This window comes from Schistocerca cancellata, chromosome 1, assembly GCF_023864275.1.
Source record: "Schistocerca cancellata isolate TAMUIC-IGC-003103 chromosome 1, iqSchCanc2.1, whole genome shotgun sequence".
NCBI lineage: Eukaryota > Metazoa > Arthropoda > Insecta > Orthoptera > Acrididae > Schistocerca > Schistocerca cancellata.
This window is the reverse complement of record NC_064626.1, coordinates 786,125,064-786,145,247: the sequence shown is the minus strand read 5'-3', so window position 1 is coordinate 786,145,247 and position 20,184 is coordinate 786,125,064. Positions and strand designations below refer to the sequence as shown.

Here is a 20,184-nt window from a genome sequence, read left to right as displayed (position 1 = left end):
TGGATGAACGACAGACAACACAAGCCGTGTGCCTCCTTTCCGATGTAATGACTGGAACTGATCAGCTGTGGGACCACCTCCGTCTCTGCTCGTGTATGGTTGTTTACATCTTTGGGCGTGTTTAGTGACATCTCTGACCAGTCAAAGGGACTGTGTCTGTGATACAATGTCCACAGTCAACGTCTACCTTCAGGAGTTCTGGGAACCGGGGTGATGCAAAACTTCTTTTGAGGTGTGTATGTAATTCCTGACCAATTTAATTAATTTTGACAGGCTTACACTATAAGCAGCTACCAGCCACAACTATAACCAAAAAACTTTTATTTCAGTAAAACCATTACCATTTTCTGGTGTATTATAAATACATCTTCAGGTGGCTCATTCAAATTTCCTTGCTTTCCTGCTGGGTCCTGGTTTTGTACAATTTACTATACCCGTGTTACCAGATCTAGCAGAACCCATATCTTTTCCCCTGGTCATCGCTCATTCCTCCTCACTCTCCCCAATATTTTAATCAAACATCCACCAGTATACGAACCATCCTGCATACCACTGAAAAACCTAGAAATTCCATGACCCACGAGGCTCTGTGTGAGTGGCTTCTGGTCGAACAGGGGAGAAGTAACGTATTAGATAATCTGCTATTTGTATGTATATTTTATTTGTGAACGAGTACATGTATCATAAGATGTATGGACGCAGTATATCTGCAAGCCACGACGACGATAAAATTTTTACCACGTTTGCGGTACCTGCTGGTCGAGAGGTTTACTCCACGTCTTCGGTTCCTGCCTTGGTTTTATTGTGCGCGTCAACGAGGAAGAATGGCCGTGACAACATCTATGACGTCAAAAGGACAAGAGGAAACATACACTCAATTGGAATCTGTTAGTTCATAGAAATGGTTTTTGGACTGTGTCCTTATCAATGTTTTCACGGTGTTCCGAATAATTGAATTTTGTAATCTGCTGTTAAAGTCTAGAACAGGTTGCCGGTGGACAGCAGGCAGGAAATTGAAAATTCCCAAGTATTCCAAAACAAAGTAAAATCATACGTTATAGCCACACTGTCTTCAATTTGTTTTAATATTTGGATTCAGGTACATCAGTTCTTCGCAATTTTAATGTTTGTTAGATATAACCTGACTTTGCCCTTATACAGTATGTACCATAATTAATTACTGGAAGTGTATGAAAATACAAGCAGAATAGTTCCACTAAACGTGTGTTCGCAAACGAGCCATTTGCGAGATAATGGTGAATCTGCGGTTACGAGCCACCATTGGCTTCGCTATGGAATATTGTTCTACGTAGTACAAATGCATTTTAAATGTAACTTTTTAAATTACATCTTCATCTTATCGGGTTCAACTTTCAGCCATGGCTCCTTGTTGGAGCCACAAAAAATGTTCAAATGTGTGTGAAATCTTATGGGACTTAACTGCTAAGGTAATCAGTCCCTAAGCTTACACACTACTTAATCTAAATTATCCTAAGGACAAATACACACACCCATGCCCGAGGGAGGACTCGAACCTCCGCCGGGATCAGCCGCGCAGTCCATGACTGCAGCGCCTTAGATCGCTCGGCCTTGGAGCCACATGGTACTGCTAATGTAAGGCGACACACACGGTACTGTCACACTAGTCTGATCACCTGTCATAAGCCTGAATAACAATCTTTTGCAACGCGGACCGCTGCGAAACGTGCAGGAGAGAGTAATTGAGGTTCTGAATGATATCGACCGGGATTGTGAGCCATGCTGACACCATTGCCATGGCCAGCTGCGCTAGGTTTCTCGGTTGAGGATCCATGGTGCATACAACCCGATCCAGGTGGCACTGAGAGTTTGATGGGCAGGGGAGTATGGTTAACTCATCCTGGTGCCGTTCCAGCCATGCACGCATACAGCAAGTTGTATGACACATTACATTGTCCTGCTGGTAGATGTCATCGTGCCGAGGAGAAACGAACTGCCTGTAGGGGTGGATATGGTCCCCAAGAGTAGATGCATACTTGTGTTGATTTATTGTGCCTGCCAAATCACGAGCTCATCCAGGTAATGACACGAAAACTTTCCCCAGACCATAATCCTTCCGACGATTGTTGCAGGCTGTTCGCTTTCACATGTTCCACACTGAACACGCCAATGGCCATCTTTCTGATGGAGCATAAATAGTGATTCAATGAAAAGGACACCTATCGCCATTCAATTGACGTCCATATGGCGTCCAAATCCGAGCCTTCATCGCCGAAGAACATCAGTTAGCAAAGATGCATGAACTAGGCGCCTGATGCTAAGGCCCACACGCAGCAACGTTTGCTGAACGGTCTTTCAGGAGACACTTTTGGTAGCCCCTTGGTTCATCTGGACGGGCTGTTACTCGACACCAATAGACGTCTCCACAGCCGTTGTTCACCATTTTCATCTATGAGCCGTGGTGTACCACAGTTACCTCGGCGCCAGTTGTGGATAGTGTCATGTTGCCATGCGTAGTATACTAACCACAGAGGCACGCGAACAGTTCACAAACATAACTGCTTCGCAAATGCTTCCACCCCTGTCCGAAATCCAAAGATCATGCTATTTTGGACTTCAGATAAATCGCTCCTTTTCCGTTTTACTATAATAACTTCCCTTTTTTGCGTTCCCCGAAATGCTTTATGTGCCCTCCACTGCTAGTCCTGCCACCTGCTGTTTGTGAGTAGCGACTGCACGTTGACGTAGAACTTAGGTGGAGGTCATATCAATGTGGCTGGACCGCGTAAACGCATTTGGTGTAACTGGCAGACCAAGGTCTGAATATAATAAGCAGGTTCAAATGGATGTAAATTGCAGTAGTTATACAGAGAGGATGAGGCTTTACTAGCGTGAAGAGTTATATTAAACAAGTATTTGGACTGAAAACTACGACAGGAACAACAACTTTGACAAAATACTAATAACGTAGTGTTGGCTAGTAACCACACACTCGCAGTTATTCGCAAACGGGTCACTTGCGCACCTTTGTTTACTGGTCTGTTTTTGCTTCTGGTACCTTATACTTCCGCGCAGGTCAGTTTTCGCTTTTACAAGGTAATTATGATACACCCTATACAAGATGTTTCAGCTAGGCTGTTCACATCAGATATTTCTTGAACCATTTAAGGCATCGTAATTCAAAAAATGGCTCTGAGCACTATGGGACTTAACTTCTTTGGTCATCAGTCCCCTAGAACTTAGAACTACTTAAAACTAACTAACCGAAGGACATCACACACATCCATACCCGAGGCAGGATTCCAACCTGCGACCGTAGCGGGCGCGCGGTTCCGGACTGTAGCGCCTAGAACCGCTCGGACACTTCGGCCGGCGTATCGTAAATCTGGCCTCATTTAATAGAAAAATTATTTAAAAAGATGTTGATATCTATACCGCTTTTTCAAACCGCTTCTTGTAGCGCAGTTCCAACAGAGAGAACTTCACCGGTGTTATTGAAAGACATCTATTTCTTCGAACTAAATAACACTCGATAAACCCGAACGACGCAAACAGAGTGAACGCTGAATGTCGTCTGTGCCCCTTTTATATCGTTATCGGGGGGTTGCAACGTTCTGTGTCCTCTTTATTGTATGTGAGGATTTTATTATTTGGGTATGGAATCATGAACTTCCTGATAATACAGATATCGGATTCAAGCTCAAACCAGATAACTCCTAACTTCTAACTATTTTGTAACTTCCTAGAAAACAGTATTCGTTTTTGGAGAGTGAAACGCCCTTTAATTAATCGATTTTAGCACTGCGATACTAGTAGCAGGAAGTATAATTCTGCTTGAAACAGCGAAGTTGATACCGATATATTTGTATTTAATATAACTATGGAAGTACGCATACGTCATTTAATGAGGAGTTTTTCAGAATTCATTTGGATGACAACAGAACTATGATATCTTAATCAGATGCCGAAATTTTTTTGGTCTATACCTTAGATGAATCACCCTCTATATACTACGTCAACGCTTTGAAGCACTAGATAGAAACAGCAGCTGAGAGCTATGGGAGAAGGAGCAGTGGATTTTCTCAAGCCTGCTGTCCCTATCCTAACACCTATCGTGTCTCCCCTTGGAGTGGACGACAAAACACAAATCAAAACACCTAAACTTAAAAGGGAGAAATGGCGTACTAGGCTGGACTAATTTACATACTAGTTGCACTTTTCAATAGTCATTTATTTTCAGATACACAAATGGAATTAACTAGAAGATAATCTTGATTGATTAATTCTTCCTCTATTAACTTGAGAATGCAGAATGGTAAACAACGCCTGTACAGTTATCATCAAATGCCAATCAAGAAACAGTTCTCAAAATACAAGCTACTTTAAATACAATATAGGTAAAAATTCAATTATTTGGACATGTAGTACAATAATTAAAAATTCTGTAAAACGATAGGTAAACACAATTTTTAAAATATTTAAAAGCTCAAATTCTCCAACAATTCCAAAAATGTGTGACATGCTCAACACTTCCACTGTGGCCTCCACATAAATACGAACAAATTGTGACCAGTGCCTTATATGGTGTACTGCCCACGACATTAGTCGAACCTTGATTATCATTTTTCCTTTCATCATCTCTAACAGAGGTAAAGCAGCCTAACTTTCAGACTGCTGTCTGAAAATCTCCAAGTATTAATACTATGCAGCGGTAATGTGAATTTCTTATTTCTGTTCAGTCTCAGAAGAGGCGACCTGTATCCTACACAGCTTATGTGACGTGTTTAACATTAAACGACTGAGAAATTATTAACTGAAACCCGCTTAACATGACACCTTACAAACTACAGTACAAACCTCTTTTCTTAAATCTATATCGAGGAGGTTCCTTTAAAACATTAAAATTAAAAAAAGAGAAAAAAATAGTTCATGCAATAACCAGCACGGCCACACGCAAGTGATGCCACACAACTGTACATATAGTTCACAACGTGAGCAAGGCCAAATGCAATCGGTAAATTGGGGATGGCGTAATAACCGTTCAGTCAGAACATACTATGCACATATCATTCCTGTGCCTTATGATACGTCATTGAACGAAAGCAGAAGTTCCAAATAGCACGTAGCAAAGCACACTTAGTCGGTACTATTCCTCACTACCACTAATGCAGATACATAGAACATCAAATAACTGCACTCAACAATCGTTATTCGAAAACGGGATTCGAGGCACCGCCATTACTTAAAGAAAACAGAGTACAATCATAGTTAATTACCTTCGTGATTTGTGGCCGCAGAGCACACTACATGCCCCACGCTCGTTAAGACAACAGGCACAGTAAGTACCGGCCTCGACACTGTCTTGCTCCGGCGCCGAATGCAATGAATCATCTGCTCACTACAGTACGGCTAAAGAAGTTTCTAACTTCCATACACTGGCCACTCTCATCATATGCAGCATGAACACTTGTCACAGCCACGCGAAGTGTTACCTGTTTCGCCGGCCAGGGTGGCCGAGCGGTTCTAGGCGCTACAGTCTGGAACCGCGCGACCACTACGGTCGCAGGTTCGAATCCTGCCTCGGGCATGGATGTGTGTGATGTCCTTAGGTTAGTTAGGTTCAAATAGTCCTAAGTCAAGGGACTGATGACCTCAGTTGTTAAGTCCGATAGTGACAGAACCATTTGAATCATTTTTTGTTACCTGTTTCCCTCAAAACCAAGCTACATGATGGCCTGCAGCAAAATTGCCTCTACTGCCAAACCTATGTCCAGTGTCTCCAGTCAGCTGCACAGGCCCCGCTACACACACACACACACACACACACACACACTCACCACAGCCCATGTGAACTCACCGCTCCCGTATGCCGACTGCGCATACCGTCAGTTCAGTGCGTGGCACGGTAAGCGCTTTCTTTCTGGCTATAGAACCAGTGGTAGATTCTAAATATGTGAGCTATACAGGGTATTTCAAGCCATTAGGATAAAACTGAAACAGTTGATAGTAGGTCCACAACCGATTATACTGAGATAGGCACCCAATGGTCGGAAATGCGTATTTATTGTGTGCGGACATAGCACGTACACCGTATAACAACATTGTAGCTCATAGTAATAGTTCAAAGCGATGACTGCCAGTATCAATGCACCTGTTGCAACGGCGCATGCAGTTCTCCCGCAGTCTCGAAAAGATCCTGAACCTCTATCATACACTGGAACAGTCAACAGGTGATAAAAACCGTACACCCCTGATCAGTAAACGGACATATTGTCCACAACGTTAGCTCATACCTCATGTGTCCTTTGACGATCGCACCGAGGCATTAACCTGTGCTGAAAACACGGCACTATCACTGGTGTTGGTTGCCCAGTGCATCAGACAGCTTATGATGTGTGCATGATGAGGAGTGTTACTGTCTGCAGTGCATGATGCATAGTCAAAAATTGACCGTTACTCGTCACGGGAGATGGTAGATATGCTTTTAATGTCTGGTGCGACAAGATGAACTCCCCGTAGAGCAGCACAAATATACAGAGAACGCTTTCCGAACAGACATCATCCTAACTGGAAAAAGCTTATCTACGTGGATAGCAACTTACGTGAGACGCGGTCGTTCACGCCAAAGAGAGCCGGTCAAGGTTCCCGCCAAAGACATGTCTGAACACCACACTTTGAGGAGGCGGTGTTTGATCGCATTGCTGACCACTCAACGTGAAGCACCCGTCAACTTGTCCGTGAAACGCTTACATCGAATAATACAGTGTGGAGGCAACTGGTCTTACACCCCTATCATAAAGAACATGTACAAGCAATCAGACCAACGTATTTTCAGCCCCGCGTTCACTTTTGTCAATAGGTTATCCACCGCAGTGATGTAGCGCCGAAGTTCATAGAGTTTGTATTGTTCACGTATGAGGCCTCATTCATCCGTGATGGTGCTTTCAGCAGCCGCAACAGCCATGGCAGGAGCGAGGAACGTCCCCAAGCCACCCACGTCGATGGCCACCAGCAACGCTTCTCTGTCAACGTATGGGCAAGCATTGTAAAAGATCACCTCAAAGGACCTTATTTTGGCTGGCCCAAGTTACTAGGAGTCCTGTGAGATGTGCTGCCATAGTTCATGGAGACTGAACCCTTTATTGCCCGCGAAAGGATGTGGTTTCAATACGACGATGCACCACTTCGATCTCATTATCCGGAGCACCTGAACAACATGTAACCTCATCATTGGATTGGAAGGGGAAGCCCTGTCCCATGGGCAGTGCAACCGCCGGATCACGCACCCCTGGACTCCTTCCTCTGTGGTTATATCAAGACATTGGTCTATTTAACCACCTTAGAAAAGGACGAAAACATGGTTACTGGAGTCCAACCTGCCCATCTCCTAGTACAACAGACGCCAGGGATCTTTGAGGGGGTTGCGATAGAATTTATGCACCGCTGCCATGCGGTCGTCACTTTGAACAGTTACTATGAGCTACGTTGTTGTTATTTGGCTTATGCTGTATGTCCATAGCACAACAAATATGCACTTCTGACCCGTGGTACCCTGTCTCAATTTAATCGGTTCTGGATCCACTACCACCTCCTTCAGTTTTACCCAAAAGGTTTAACACAATCTGTATACAATGATTTACACTGAACAGCCAAAGAAACTGGTACACCTGCCTAATATCGTGTAGGGCCCCCGCGAGCACCCACAAGTGCCGCAACACGACGTGGCATGGTCTAATGTCTGAAGTAGTGCTGGAGGGAACTGACACCGTGAATCCTGCAGGGATGTCCATAAATCCGTAAGAGTAAATGGGTGGAGATCTCTCCTGAACAGCATGTTGCGAGGCATCCCAGATATGTTCATGTCTGGGGAGTTTGGTGGCCAGCGGAAGTGTTTAAACTCATAAGGGTGTTCCTGGAGCCACTCTGCAGCAATTCTGGACGGTGGGATGTCGCATTGTCCTGCTGGAATTGCCCAAGTCCGTCGGAATGCACAATGGACATGAACGGATGCAGGTGATCAGACAAGATGTTCACGTACGTATCACTTGGAAGAGCCGTATCTAGACGTATCAGTGGTCCTATATCACTCCAACTGCACATGCCCCACACCATTACAGAGCCTCCACCAGGTTGAACTGTCCCCTGCTGACACGCAGGGTCTATGGATTCATAAGGTTGTTTCCACACCTGTACATGTCCATCCGCTAGATACAATTTCAAACGAGACTCGTCCTACCAGGCAACATGTTTCCAGTCATCAACAGTCCAATGTAGTTAAATGGTCGTAGGGTTAAATCACCCATACATCTCCACCTCGAAGAGGCTGTGACCCATAGTTCGTGCATCGACTATAATACCACATTCAAACTCACTGAAATCTTGATAACCTGCGATTCTAGCAGCAGTAACCGTTGTAACAGTTTCACCAGAGACTTGTCTTATGTAAGAGTTGCCAACCGCAGCGCAGTGTTCTGCCTGTCTGCATATCTCTGTATTTCAATACGTATTGCTATACCAGTTTCTTTGGCTTTTTTGGACAACATGGTTGTGGAGATGAAGCAGCGATTAGTATGATTAATCAGTGATTCAAAAACAGTCTTAATCGCATTTATTATTATTATACAGCCAACCGGTTTCATCCCGATGTAGGGGTCATCTTCTGGGCGTTACACTGTGAAACTATAGACATCCACAGAAAGACTCGATTATACAACAGCTAAAATTACATAAATTAAAAATACGTCGCCCATTAGTCGACTGCTGGTGTTGCTCACTCCTGTCTACATAACGGCAGGAAACTATGCGAGACTAACCCTTCTTATGGGCTTAAATAACGTGCTGATATCACGTGAATTGACGGCAACACCCCCAGCGGCGATCGACGGCATCTAATACAGTTTATTATATGCAATTACTAGTCACCTTGGTTTAATGTAAATTGAAGTGTATATTACATTATGTGCCTTTGAGTGTGACAAATTGTTTTACTTTATATTATGGCACATAATGTAATATACTTTTACGAGATTTACGAGTTGACTACGGAACATTTGTCATTATTTTATAATCAACACTATAACTGTAACTCTTTTTAAATGAAATGGTTCCGTTTTCTGTTATTTACTGTCACTTAAATTTATGTTAAACCAAGGTGACCAGTAATTACATATAATAAACTGTATTAAATGCCGTTGATCGCCGCTGGGGGTGTTGCGTCTATTCACGTGATCTCAAAAAATGGCTCTGAGCAATATGGGACTTAACATCTGAGGTCATCAGTCCCCTAGAACTTAGAACTACTTAAACCAAACTAACCTAAGGACATCACACACATCCATGCCCGAGGCAGGATTCGAACCTGCGACCGTAGCGGTCGCGCGGTTCCAGACTGAAGCGCCTAGAACCGCTCGGCCACACCAGCCGGCTCACGTGATCTCAGCACGCTATTTAAGCCAATACGAAGGGTTAGTCTCGCATAGTTGCCTGCCGTTATGTAGACAGGAGTGACACCACCAGCAGTAAACCAATGGGTAACATATTTTCAACTTACGTAATTTTAGCTGTTGCATGATGGAGTCTTTCTGACGGATATCTATAATTTCACAGTGTAAACGCCCAGAAGATGATCCCTACGTGGGGTTGAAACCGGTTGGCGGTATAATAATAATAAATACGATTAAATCTGTTTTTGAATAATTGAGTTTCTTTGGCGCTTCAGTGTAGAAGTAATTGCCATAATGCCACAATAATCAGTGCGAATTGATTAGCACTATTTATACTTTGCTTTACTCTACCATCTGGTGAGCAAGATGTATGAGACAGGTGAAATACCCTCCGACTTCAAGAAGAATATAATAATTCCAATCCCAAAGAAAGCAGGTGTTGACAGATGTGAAAATTACCAAACTATCAGTTTAATAAGTCACAGCTGCAAAATACTAACGCGAATTCTTTACAGACGAATGGAAAAACTGGTAGAAGCCGACCTCGGGGAAGATCAGTTTGGATTCCGTAGAAATATTGGGACAAGTGAGGCAATACTGACCTTACGATTTATCTTAGAAGAAAGATTAAGGAAAGGCAAACCTACGTTTCTAGCATTTGTAGACTTAGAGAAAGCTTTTGACAGTGTTGACTGGAATATTCTCTTTCAAATTCTAAAGGTATCAGGGGTAAAATACAGGGAGCGAAACGCTATTTACAATTTGTACAGAAAACAGATGGCAGTTATAAGAGTCGAGGGGCATGAAAGGGAAGCAGTGGTTGGGAAGGGAGTGAGAAAGGGTTGTAGACTCTCCCCGATGTTATTCAATCTGTATAATGAGCAAGCAGTAAAGGAGACAAAAGAAAAATTCGGAGTAGGTATTAAAATCCATGGAGAAGGAATACAAACTTTGAGGTTCGCCGATGACATTGTAATTCTATCAGAGACAGCAAAGGACTTGGAAGAGCAGTTGAACGGGATGGACAGTGTCTTGAAAGGAGGATATAAGATGAACATCAACAAAAACAAAACGAGGATAATGGAATGAAGTCGAATTAAGTCGGGTGATGCTGAGGGGATTAGATTAGGAAATGAGACAATTAAAGTAGTAAAGGAGTTTTGCTATTTGGGGAGCAAAATAACTGATGATGGTCGAAGTAGGATATAAAATGTAGACTGGCAATGGCAAGGAAATCGTTTCTGAAGTAGAGAAATTTGTTAACATCGAGTATAGATTTAAGTGTCAGGAAGTCGTTTCTGAAAGTATTTGTATGGAGTGTAGCCATGTATGGAAGTGAAACATGGACGATAAATAGTTTGGACAAGAAGAGAATAGAAGCTTTCGAAATGTGGTGCTACAGAAGAATGATGAAGATTAGATGGGTAGCTCACATTATTAATGAGGAGGTATTGAATAGAATTGGGGAGGAGTTTGTGGCACAACTTGACAAGAAGAAGGGACCGGTTGGTAGGACATGTTCTGAGGCATCAAGGGATGACAAATTTAGCATTGGAGGGCAGCGTGAAGGGTAAAAATCGTAGAGGGAGACCAAGAGATGAATACACTAAGCTGATTCAGATGGATGTAGGCCAGTAAGTACTGGGAGATGAAGCAGCTTGCACAGGATAGAGTAGCATGGAGAGCTGCATCAAACCAGTCTCAGGCCTTAAGACCACAACAACAATAACAACAACAACATTTATACTTTGCTGTTGGTATACTTTACGGCAGACATGAGCACTGCCTGCTTCGGACCATTAACGTATAAACTGACAAGTTACATACCCGTTAAGGCACTTCTTTTCGATGGAATTAACAGAATACCATGTTTGAATGCATACACGAATGCTTGAATAAATCACTGAGTGATTGGTTGACTGAACGAATGAGTGGGTGAAGGGCGTGCCTTGTGCTGTTGCAGGAGCGAGAGCGGCGAGCCCAAGGTGCAGCGGCTGGCGGCGGGCCCCGCCGCGCCGACGTTCGTGGCCAAGGCCAGGGAGCCGCTGCGGCTGTCGCGCGGCGAGCACGACCCGCGCTTCCCCGACGGATTCCCCCTCAAGGTGAGCGCCGACTGCGCGTCTAGCTCTGTGCGCGCAGCTATAGGGTGGCGCACGAGATGTGTTACCATTTTGTTTTTGAATATAAACTTTATTTTCAATACAATCTGAAAGCAACGTATACTACAATGTAGAGCCGTCCATGGAGATTTGATCTAACTCAGCACATGCTCAATATGTCCACCATTTCCTTTCCTAACTTCCTTCAAACGAATACTGAAGTTAGTGATTACCCTACGGCACATGTCTTCCGTAATTTCACTGCAAGCTTGAAGAATAAGTCTTCTGACCTCCTTAAATCATGTGGACGTTTGGGGAAAATTTTTTCCTTTAGGTACCCCCAAAGAAAAAAGTCACGTGGATTGAGGTTTGGACTATTGGGGAACCAATTGAAGCGACCTGGAAACCTGGGTGAAATGATCCGCATGTCGAAATGCTCGTGTAAAAACTCCCAACACAGTGTTTGCAGTATATGGCCTTGCTCCATCTTGCATGAACCACTGCGTATTGAAGGGCAAGGCAGTAGCAAGAAGCTGTGGAATGAAGCTATTGCAAAGCATGCTCAAATAACGCTCGCTGTTCACAGTTTCTTCAAAGAAAAAGGGTCCAATAAGACGGTGACTGGAAATTGCTGCCCACGCTGTAATCCTCGGAGCATAATGTTGTCGTTCGTGAAGCACTTGTGAGTTTTCAGTGGGCCAAAAGCGTACATTTCGTTTGTTAACCACACCGTCTGAAAACCAAACTTTGCTGAGAGCTTCTTCCCTATCCTCCGCCCACTGAGCAAACAGTAGTCTCTGCTGCTTGTGTTCTTCAGTGAGCTTCTGTGCACAGGTACATATGAAGGTCACTTTTAAGAATGCGTTGAACGGAGCGTCTGGATATTCCCAGTTGCACTGCTGCCTTTCTACACGATTTCCCGGGACTTCTCTGTACAGCAACTTGTACTGCTTCAGTATTCTCCGGTGATCAATCAGGCTTAGGCCGAGGTCGCTTCGCTTCCAATACTGTTCCTTCCTGTACAAATTTATCGTACAACTTGTGGATGGTTTTCTTGCAAGGGACTCATCGTGTGTTAAACTGTTGTCGAAAACGCCTCTGAGTCACAACAAGGCTTTTCGTTTCATGAAAAAGTAACACAATTGCCGATCGTTGCTGTGTCGTCAGTCTTCCATTGTCAGCCGTTGCTGCCTAATAGTCTCCTAGCGGCAGTATCGTGTGTTGCACGTCATTTCGTAATTCATTTGTTTTTCCAAGTTCTGCTGGTACTGCTGTAGAGATCCCAGCGGGATATCTAATTTGCGTCGTAAATTGTGAAAGAAACAATTGGTAACACATTTCGTGCGCCACCCTGTAGGACAGAGAGTGGGGGCAGACACCCAACTGTCCGGCACAACCGTATGCGAGGGCAACAAAGGATGCCCTCGGCCGTGTATCGTTTAACGGGGCGACACAAAGTGACGGAAAGCTGGCGAACTGAAGAAAGCAAAATTCTTCATTTCTTTTAATTTACTCTTAACTTTTTTCTTGTTTTACCCTACACTGTCTCACTCAGACTAGTGATTCATTATTTTTATTTAACAGAATTAACTTTCTCCCATCAGAGAGTTCACGATTATCTTTTCCTAGCGAAACCCAAGGGGGGATCTGCCGTACATAAACAAAAGCATGTGGCACAACCCGAGTGCTCCAGCGTAGCTCCTTTTAAGATCCCCGCCCAACGCCGTGTTGAAACAGTAACAATGCTGTATAATAGCAGTAAGGTTTTTTCCAAATTGGACCGAACATTCTATAACTGCTGCGTCACCCCCTGGTAATATCTCGAAAGTGGCAGACTCACAAACGCGGCCCATATGCTATGAAGTGTACGTAATTCAACCCCCACTTTCACCCTAAACATACTTCACAAAAATATCCTCACAGCCTGTTAAACACATTTATTGAACATTCCCTTAATCTTGTTTTCATGGTAAATAGATTCCGTGCCAAAACCCTCTAGATAATCTGCAAATTATAAGCATATGACTACAACAACCACTGTATTGCACTCAAAGGACTATCCAGCCACTTATTATTATATATACGAGTATAGTTATTCGCCTGTGGATGCCAAGTCTAATAAGTAAGGTGGTGGTGATGTTGTGTGACTAGGGCCTCCCGTTCGCCTGGTCCAAGTCTTTCGATCTGACGCCACTTCGGCGACTTGCGCGTCGAAGTACGTAAGGTGAATGGTAATAAAATATGTATGTTAAATACAACAATTTTCTCATTGTTAAACTATCTTCTGATCAATTTTCTTTTAATTCTGATTTCCCACCATTCCTGTATGTTACACTTCTACAGAAACAGTATCATTTCTGATGAGACTGCAGACCATTTTTAGGCATTCAGAATGACATTAATAACAAACAATGCATCCAAATGTAGTCGTTTGTACTAATTCCATAAGATGAGACAAAGTAACAGATTTATATGTCAGGCAGTATTATGTCAGGGCGAAACAAAACGCCTGACTATGATCTGCACCTTTCCTATATTTTACAATTTGGATCCAGGAAATGCATAATAGTGAGAAATTATCAGGTTTTGACGTATAACCTGTAATTAACAACATTCTTAATGTCTGAGGACAGTTTGTTGTTAGACCAAAGCTTTTAGTGTCTGGATAAACAAGTGATATACAAATATAGTGCTATTTCATAATTTCTTTATAGAATATGAAATCTGTAATTCACAACCTCCTCGAAATAATGTGAAAATTATTTACGTTTCTTTTTTATTACTCCTCTCTATTATTGTATATTATTTATCCATTAGGTCAACAAATTACTAAACTTTTGGTCCACCCTTGTTTTACTCATTTCAAATTAACCAATAAGACGAATTCCATAAAACACTGACGGTGAATACGAATTACTGTTATGAGACAACTGCATGTTTTTAAAGTAACATTAAAACGTTTTAGTTTCATTTTGATAACTGTAAGTGTTTTATAATAATCCACTTAAAAAGCTGAAGAATCTGCTGAACTAAAGAACTGTGCAATGTATAAAATTACATTCTGGTCTCAGTTTGAAACTGAAGTAATATTTTTGCAGCTTTTCATTATGACTAATTTAGCACATCCATAGCCAATTATATAGAACCGCTTTTTAAGTTACTGTAAAACATAAATCTTCAAATTCTGGGATGATCTCATAATTTTACTTTTCAGACCCTATAGAAATGTATACATAAAGGAAATCACTAACAATACAAAAATTAAAAGTTGTATTCTTTTTATTTAAATTTGGTTCATGTATTAAATCCAAATTATTTGATTTTGTATAATAAAAGTAAACATAACTCTGTAAATATGGAAACAAATTATGTAGCTTCAGTAGGTATATGAATTTTTTAACATTTCTCTTTATATTCATATTTCTTTAGTAATGTTTAATATCTTAAACTTGTAAGAACCTTTCCCACATTACTCCAATTCCTTTACAGGAAATTTCTAGAAATTATTTCAATAATTTGCCATTTTTCCTGTTAAATATTTATATGTGACAGTATATCCATATAATACTCACTAAATAAAGTCAACAATGTTTCTGTTATTTTCATAGAAACTTTTCTTCTATTTTCGAGTACCTTCTGAAATATTTTATTCTACACCTATTTTATTATAATTTCTTTTCTGATAAAATTACAAATGTAAAATGTATCATCTACATTTCTAAAATTACAACCATCTTCATACTGTACTCTCTGATTATTAAAGATTTCTTATTCTCTTTTTTGAATACAGAATAATAAATAGCAGTCTCTCTCTTTACTTTGTATCCATTTCTAAAATCTGTACTTGCAAGAGAATCTCTACTTGCAGAAGATTATACAAAATGCCAATATACTCTTAGAGCTATCTTACATTTAAAATATCTTTGAACCTCTTCTTGTATTTAATCAGTACTTAACTTTTTATGGTTACAGTAACACTGCAATTTTTTCTATCACATTTCCTACAGTAATACTTTATGTCTCATATATATCCTTATTCTCCTTAATTTTCACCACTTCATACAAAACATATGATTTCATCTTGTCTTTCTATACACAGAAATATATTTTTAAATTATTATTCCAACACCATTTTTATTATTTTCAATTTTTCATACAAAATAAAGAAAAATTTAAAGTCGTCAATTGATTTCCTTTATAGGTTGCATCTATTGCCTGTAAGAGGCAAGTCAATGAATATTATTTGTGAATTTGCTTTACATAGGAAAAATATGAATTTCTATTGTTGTGTAATGCAAAATGTATGTTATTTATCAATTTTATCTTTGTTCATAATATTACAACACTGAAACTCCAGTTAGCTTTCCTGTAACTAAACTTCAGCAGCTCTTTCTGGCAATATTTATTAAACTTATCTATTTGTGACCCATTTGAGACAGTCATCAATTTAATTGCATTCACTTTGATATCACTTCTTAAAAACTAATTAGTTCTGGAAGATTAAGCCTCCACCTTCAAGTATTGTACAGACAAATATTGTAGCCACATGGTCAAATTTATAAATATGGGGAATAACGTATTTGAAACTGGTATGTTTTAATAGCAGGGACTGTGAGAGATGAATTTTATTTACTGTGATGTTTCATAAGTTTTGAAAGCATCTTCAACGACGAACATCTGTTGTGCCTTAAAGAACTATATTGTTTCATAAAAGTGATAAATATCTAATTTACCTAGGTAATGTGTGTCATTCACTTTCATAGAATTCAGTCATAATATGTTAACTCTCATCATAGAAATTTTTTATCTACATGTTAAATTATATTCTGTACACTGTTGTCAAGATCTCATTTAATGTTCTCGGATTCATCCATGAGACTTTAAAGCTGGTAAACTTTTTTCATTACATTAGTAAATATCAATTATGTAAGTTATTATAGTCATCTATCACCTTTGTTGTACAAAAGATCCACATGCCTTCTTATGTTTGTTTGTTCATATCTTATTAAAACAACATTGATCATCACTGACTCAGTGCAGTAATTTAATAAATCATCATTCAGCTCTCAAGGAATGATGGAAATGTGGACATTATCTCTGTGGATAATACTCTACACAATTTCAACCTATGTAATACATAATTAGACATTATAGTGTAATATATAAGCAGACATTGGTAAATGTCAACAAAGTAGATATCTCAGCTTTCACTTTGTCTTACCATTCACATTGAAATAAATATTTTATATCAACTAGAACCATTCGTGTTGCGTCTCTGAAATATTCTCAAGACCAGTACCTGTTGGGCGAGCAATTTATTTTCTTGTACACAGAAATTAATATTTAGAAACACACTGATGCTACACGTCTCCAACTGGAACTATACAGCATCAAAAAATATCACATTGGCTACATCTCCCATTTTCATTGAGTTGGTTCCAGGGATTCTCCTTGTTTATAAGATAAATTTCGGAGCTGTAAGTTGCTTTTCACCATATCCTGAAAAATTAACTGAATCTAGTAACACTATATATCTGTGAATGATGCATCAGTTATCTAAAAGACATTCCTCATATTTGTTTCATTCACAGTTACGTTTGTCTCTGTTTCCTGTTGTCATCTCAGTTTCATAGCAAGATCTGCACTTAATAATTCTTTGCTCGTCAAAAAATCTGACACCTCAACAAATTTAACTGCAACAAAAATTGCACCTAAGGTGACCAGTGAAATAATGCATGATTATACACCAGCACTTAGATTATATCCAAGCCTAGATTCACCTATCAATTTCATTTGTTAACCCAAAACATGTTTCGTTGAATTAATCTGAGTTTAAATTACATATATAAAACAGAAATATCTGTATGCACTGTAAATGTTCATTGCACATTTTTCACATTTGCGAAAATGCCATTTTCAACTACGTTATGATGGTTTGAAAATGGGTCTCGGTCCGTAAGTAGTCATCGAATGAATAAAAGGTAAAATTCACCGGCTTGGACTAGTTCTTCGTTCTCCTAAACATCTGTTTATTCGTTGCTGACTAACTTTGCTCCTTTAACATGTACAATATCTACCTATATTTCTATAGTACTGTTAATGTTGGGCTTCGAAATAGTGGAGAACATGGACAGTAGATATTATCTGATCTCTACATCACGCAACACAAGATCTTATTCTATCGCGATGCTATTAAAAAAACGTGATTGCGCATATACCAACTAGTGAGAACGCTCATTTCCCTATTAATAGCAAACCTAGGAGAAAATCGGTACGCATAATATTCTCTTTTCGTCTCCCAGGGCCAATTACGTTCATAAGATACTTCTGCAGCTCGGTTCTCGATGGGCTGTTCACATGCCCTCCGCTACCTTAATTTCATGTAAACTGTTATTAGAGAGCTCATCAACTGCTTTTTCGTTTCACAGTGAATAGTTTGATGCGCAGTAGGTAGGAACACACAGAATGGTGTAAAAGATGAGGCCGTTGGCAATATTAACACCTACTAGCTCTCTTAGCCCCCATCAAACACAGTCTTTTGTTAATTTCTCGGCAAGCAGAAGTGAAACACACAGCCGTCTCGTCCTAGAGCATCATGGGTACGGCAAGAGTCAGCTTCTGGGCTTTGCTTTGCGAAGAGAAATTCCGACCGTGTTGTTGAAATTGCTTTGAGAAGTCTTTACACAAGCGCAGCTCCCTTACACAACCTCTTTATCAGCGATATTCGAGAGTTGCGTTTTGGCTTTCATCTCCATCCTGGCGAGCACCAACTTTCCAATAGAATTACCGAGTGGCTTTCAGTTCTGACACGGGGAAAACGCCAGCAGCAGACATTTATGCAGTGTTATTCACGTGCCGCAGCCCTTAAGACTATAACATGATTGCAAACGTGCTGATTTGTACTGATTACATTTAACAGCGAAACAACAAATCGGACGCGCTAATATAGTAGCTATTCTGCTATGATAATCAGTTAATGAAACATGACACTCAGGCATTAAACAGTCTCTGCGGCGATCTAATATTAACGAAGCAACATCATTAACCGCAATGTGTGATTTCTCATGTAGTATCTCTCGTTGCTCATTAAATGAAGCAGTTTAACATCGTAATCGTCCGTAAATGCGTGCGCAAGTGCTTTATGTGTACATTCTGTTTCATTGGTACGACTAACTTCAATTTTATCTGTGTTGGACGGTTAACACTAGGAAACGGAAATTGCATTAAACGTCATTTGCTTTCTCGTTTCCGCGTAAATCGGAAATTTCTGTAATAAAGGAAAAATAATGCTTAACTTGTTTGAAAAGTGTAAAGCGTATCGCCATAGAGACTAATAAACATATAATAACAGTAATAATATTAAGTACGAAACACTTTCCTGATGACATGCAAAATTTTGTTTTGCAGAATATCACGAAGTCTTCCCCATTTAATATTGTTATATTGTCACGAACCAGTGGAAATGAAGTTCATGATACAAGCAATAATTTTATATTCAGTGCAGAAAGGAGCCATTATGATATCCCTGAAGCGTTTAATGCCACATAGAAAAGACACTGGTTTGAAATTGAAAGACAAAAATCTGCTTGTTCATTGCTGATGCAGGCATTGTTAACTTTGCTCCTCTATGAGATACAGTATCTGCATATACTTCCGTAGTAATGTTAATGTTAGTCTTTGGAGTAGTGGAGTATATGGACAGCAGGTTTCATCTGAAATAAACATCGTGCTATACAAGATCTTATTCGTTATTGTAACGCAATGATATTAACAAAAAAGTAATTGCGCACATAAGTAAAGCATAAAGAAGGAATGTACAGTTTAATACATTATCTATTTCAATTAAATGACTGATTCAGGAAATCCAAGTAACTTTTTAGTGCAATCAACGTTGTTAATACTCACATTGCTACTTCTCCAACTTCATAAAATTCATACTTTTAGAAAACTTTTGTTGACTCCCCGTAGCGATGTTAGTAAACTTAGAACTCACATGCAGTCATGGACTATGCGGCTGGTCCCGGCGGAGGTTCGAATCCTCCCTAGGGCATGGGTGTGTGTGTTTGTCCTTAGGATAATTTAGGTTAAGTAGTGTGTAAGCTTAGGGACTGATGACCTTAGCAGTTAAGTCCCATAAGATTTCACACACATTTGAACATTTAGAACTCACAACTGTTCATTTAGTGTTGGAGTCCACTTAATACACTACTGGCCATTAAAATTGCTACACCACGAAGATGACGTGCTACAGACGCGAAATTTAACCGACAGGAAGAAGATGCTGTGATATGCAAATGATTAGCTTTTCACAGCATTCACACATGGTTGGAGCCGGTGGCGACACCTACAACGTGCTGACATGAGGAACGTTTTAAACCGATTTCTCATACACAAACAGCAGTTGACCGGCGTTGCCTGGTGAAACGCTGTTGTGATGCCTCGTGTAAGGAGGATAAATGCGTACCACCATCACGTTTCCGACTTTGATAAAGGTCGGATTGTAGCCTATCGTGATTGCGGTTTCTCGTATCGCGACATTGATGCTCGCGTTGGTCGAGACTGTTAGCAGAATATGGAATCGGTGGGCTCAGGAGGGTAAATACGGAACGCCGTGCTGGATCCCAACGGCCTCGTATCACTAGCAGTCGAAATGACAGGCATCT

General features: G+C 40.6%; 1 protein-coding gene across 1 annotated transcript in view; it reads left to right on the top strand.

Annotated features, from left to right (window-relative positions):
* LOC126187476 (probable 3',5'-cyclic phosphodiesterase pde-5) overlaps window positions 1–20,184 on the top strand; it is a 759,019-nt gene that overhangs the window by 532,328 nt on the left and 206,507 nt on the right. The window contains exon 6 of the mRNA XM_049928583.1: window positions 11,386–11,524. Coding sequence (XP_049784540.1) covers window positions 11,386–11,524 — 139 coding nt within the window. The remainder of the gene's footprint in view (window positions 1–11,385; window positions 11,525–20,184) is intronic.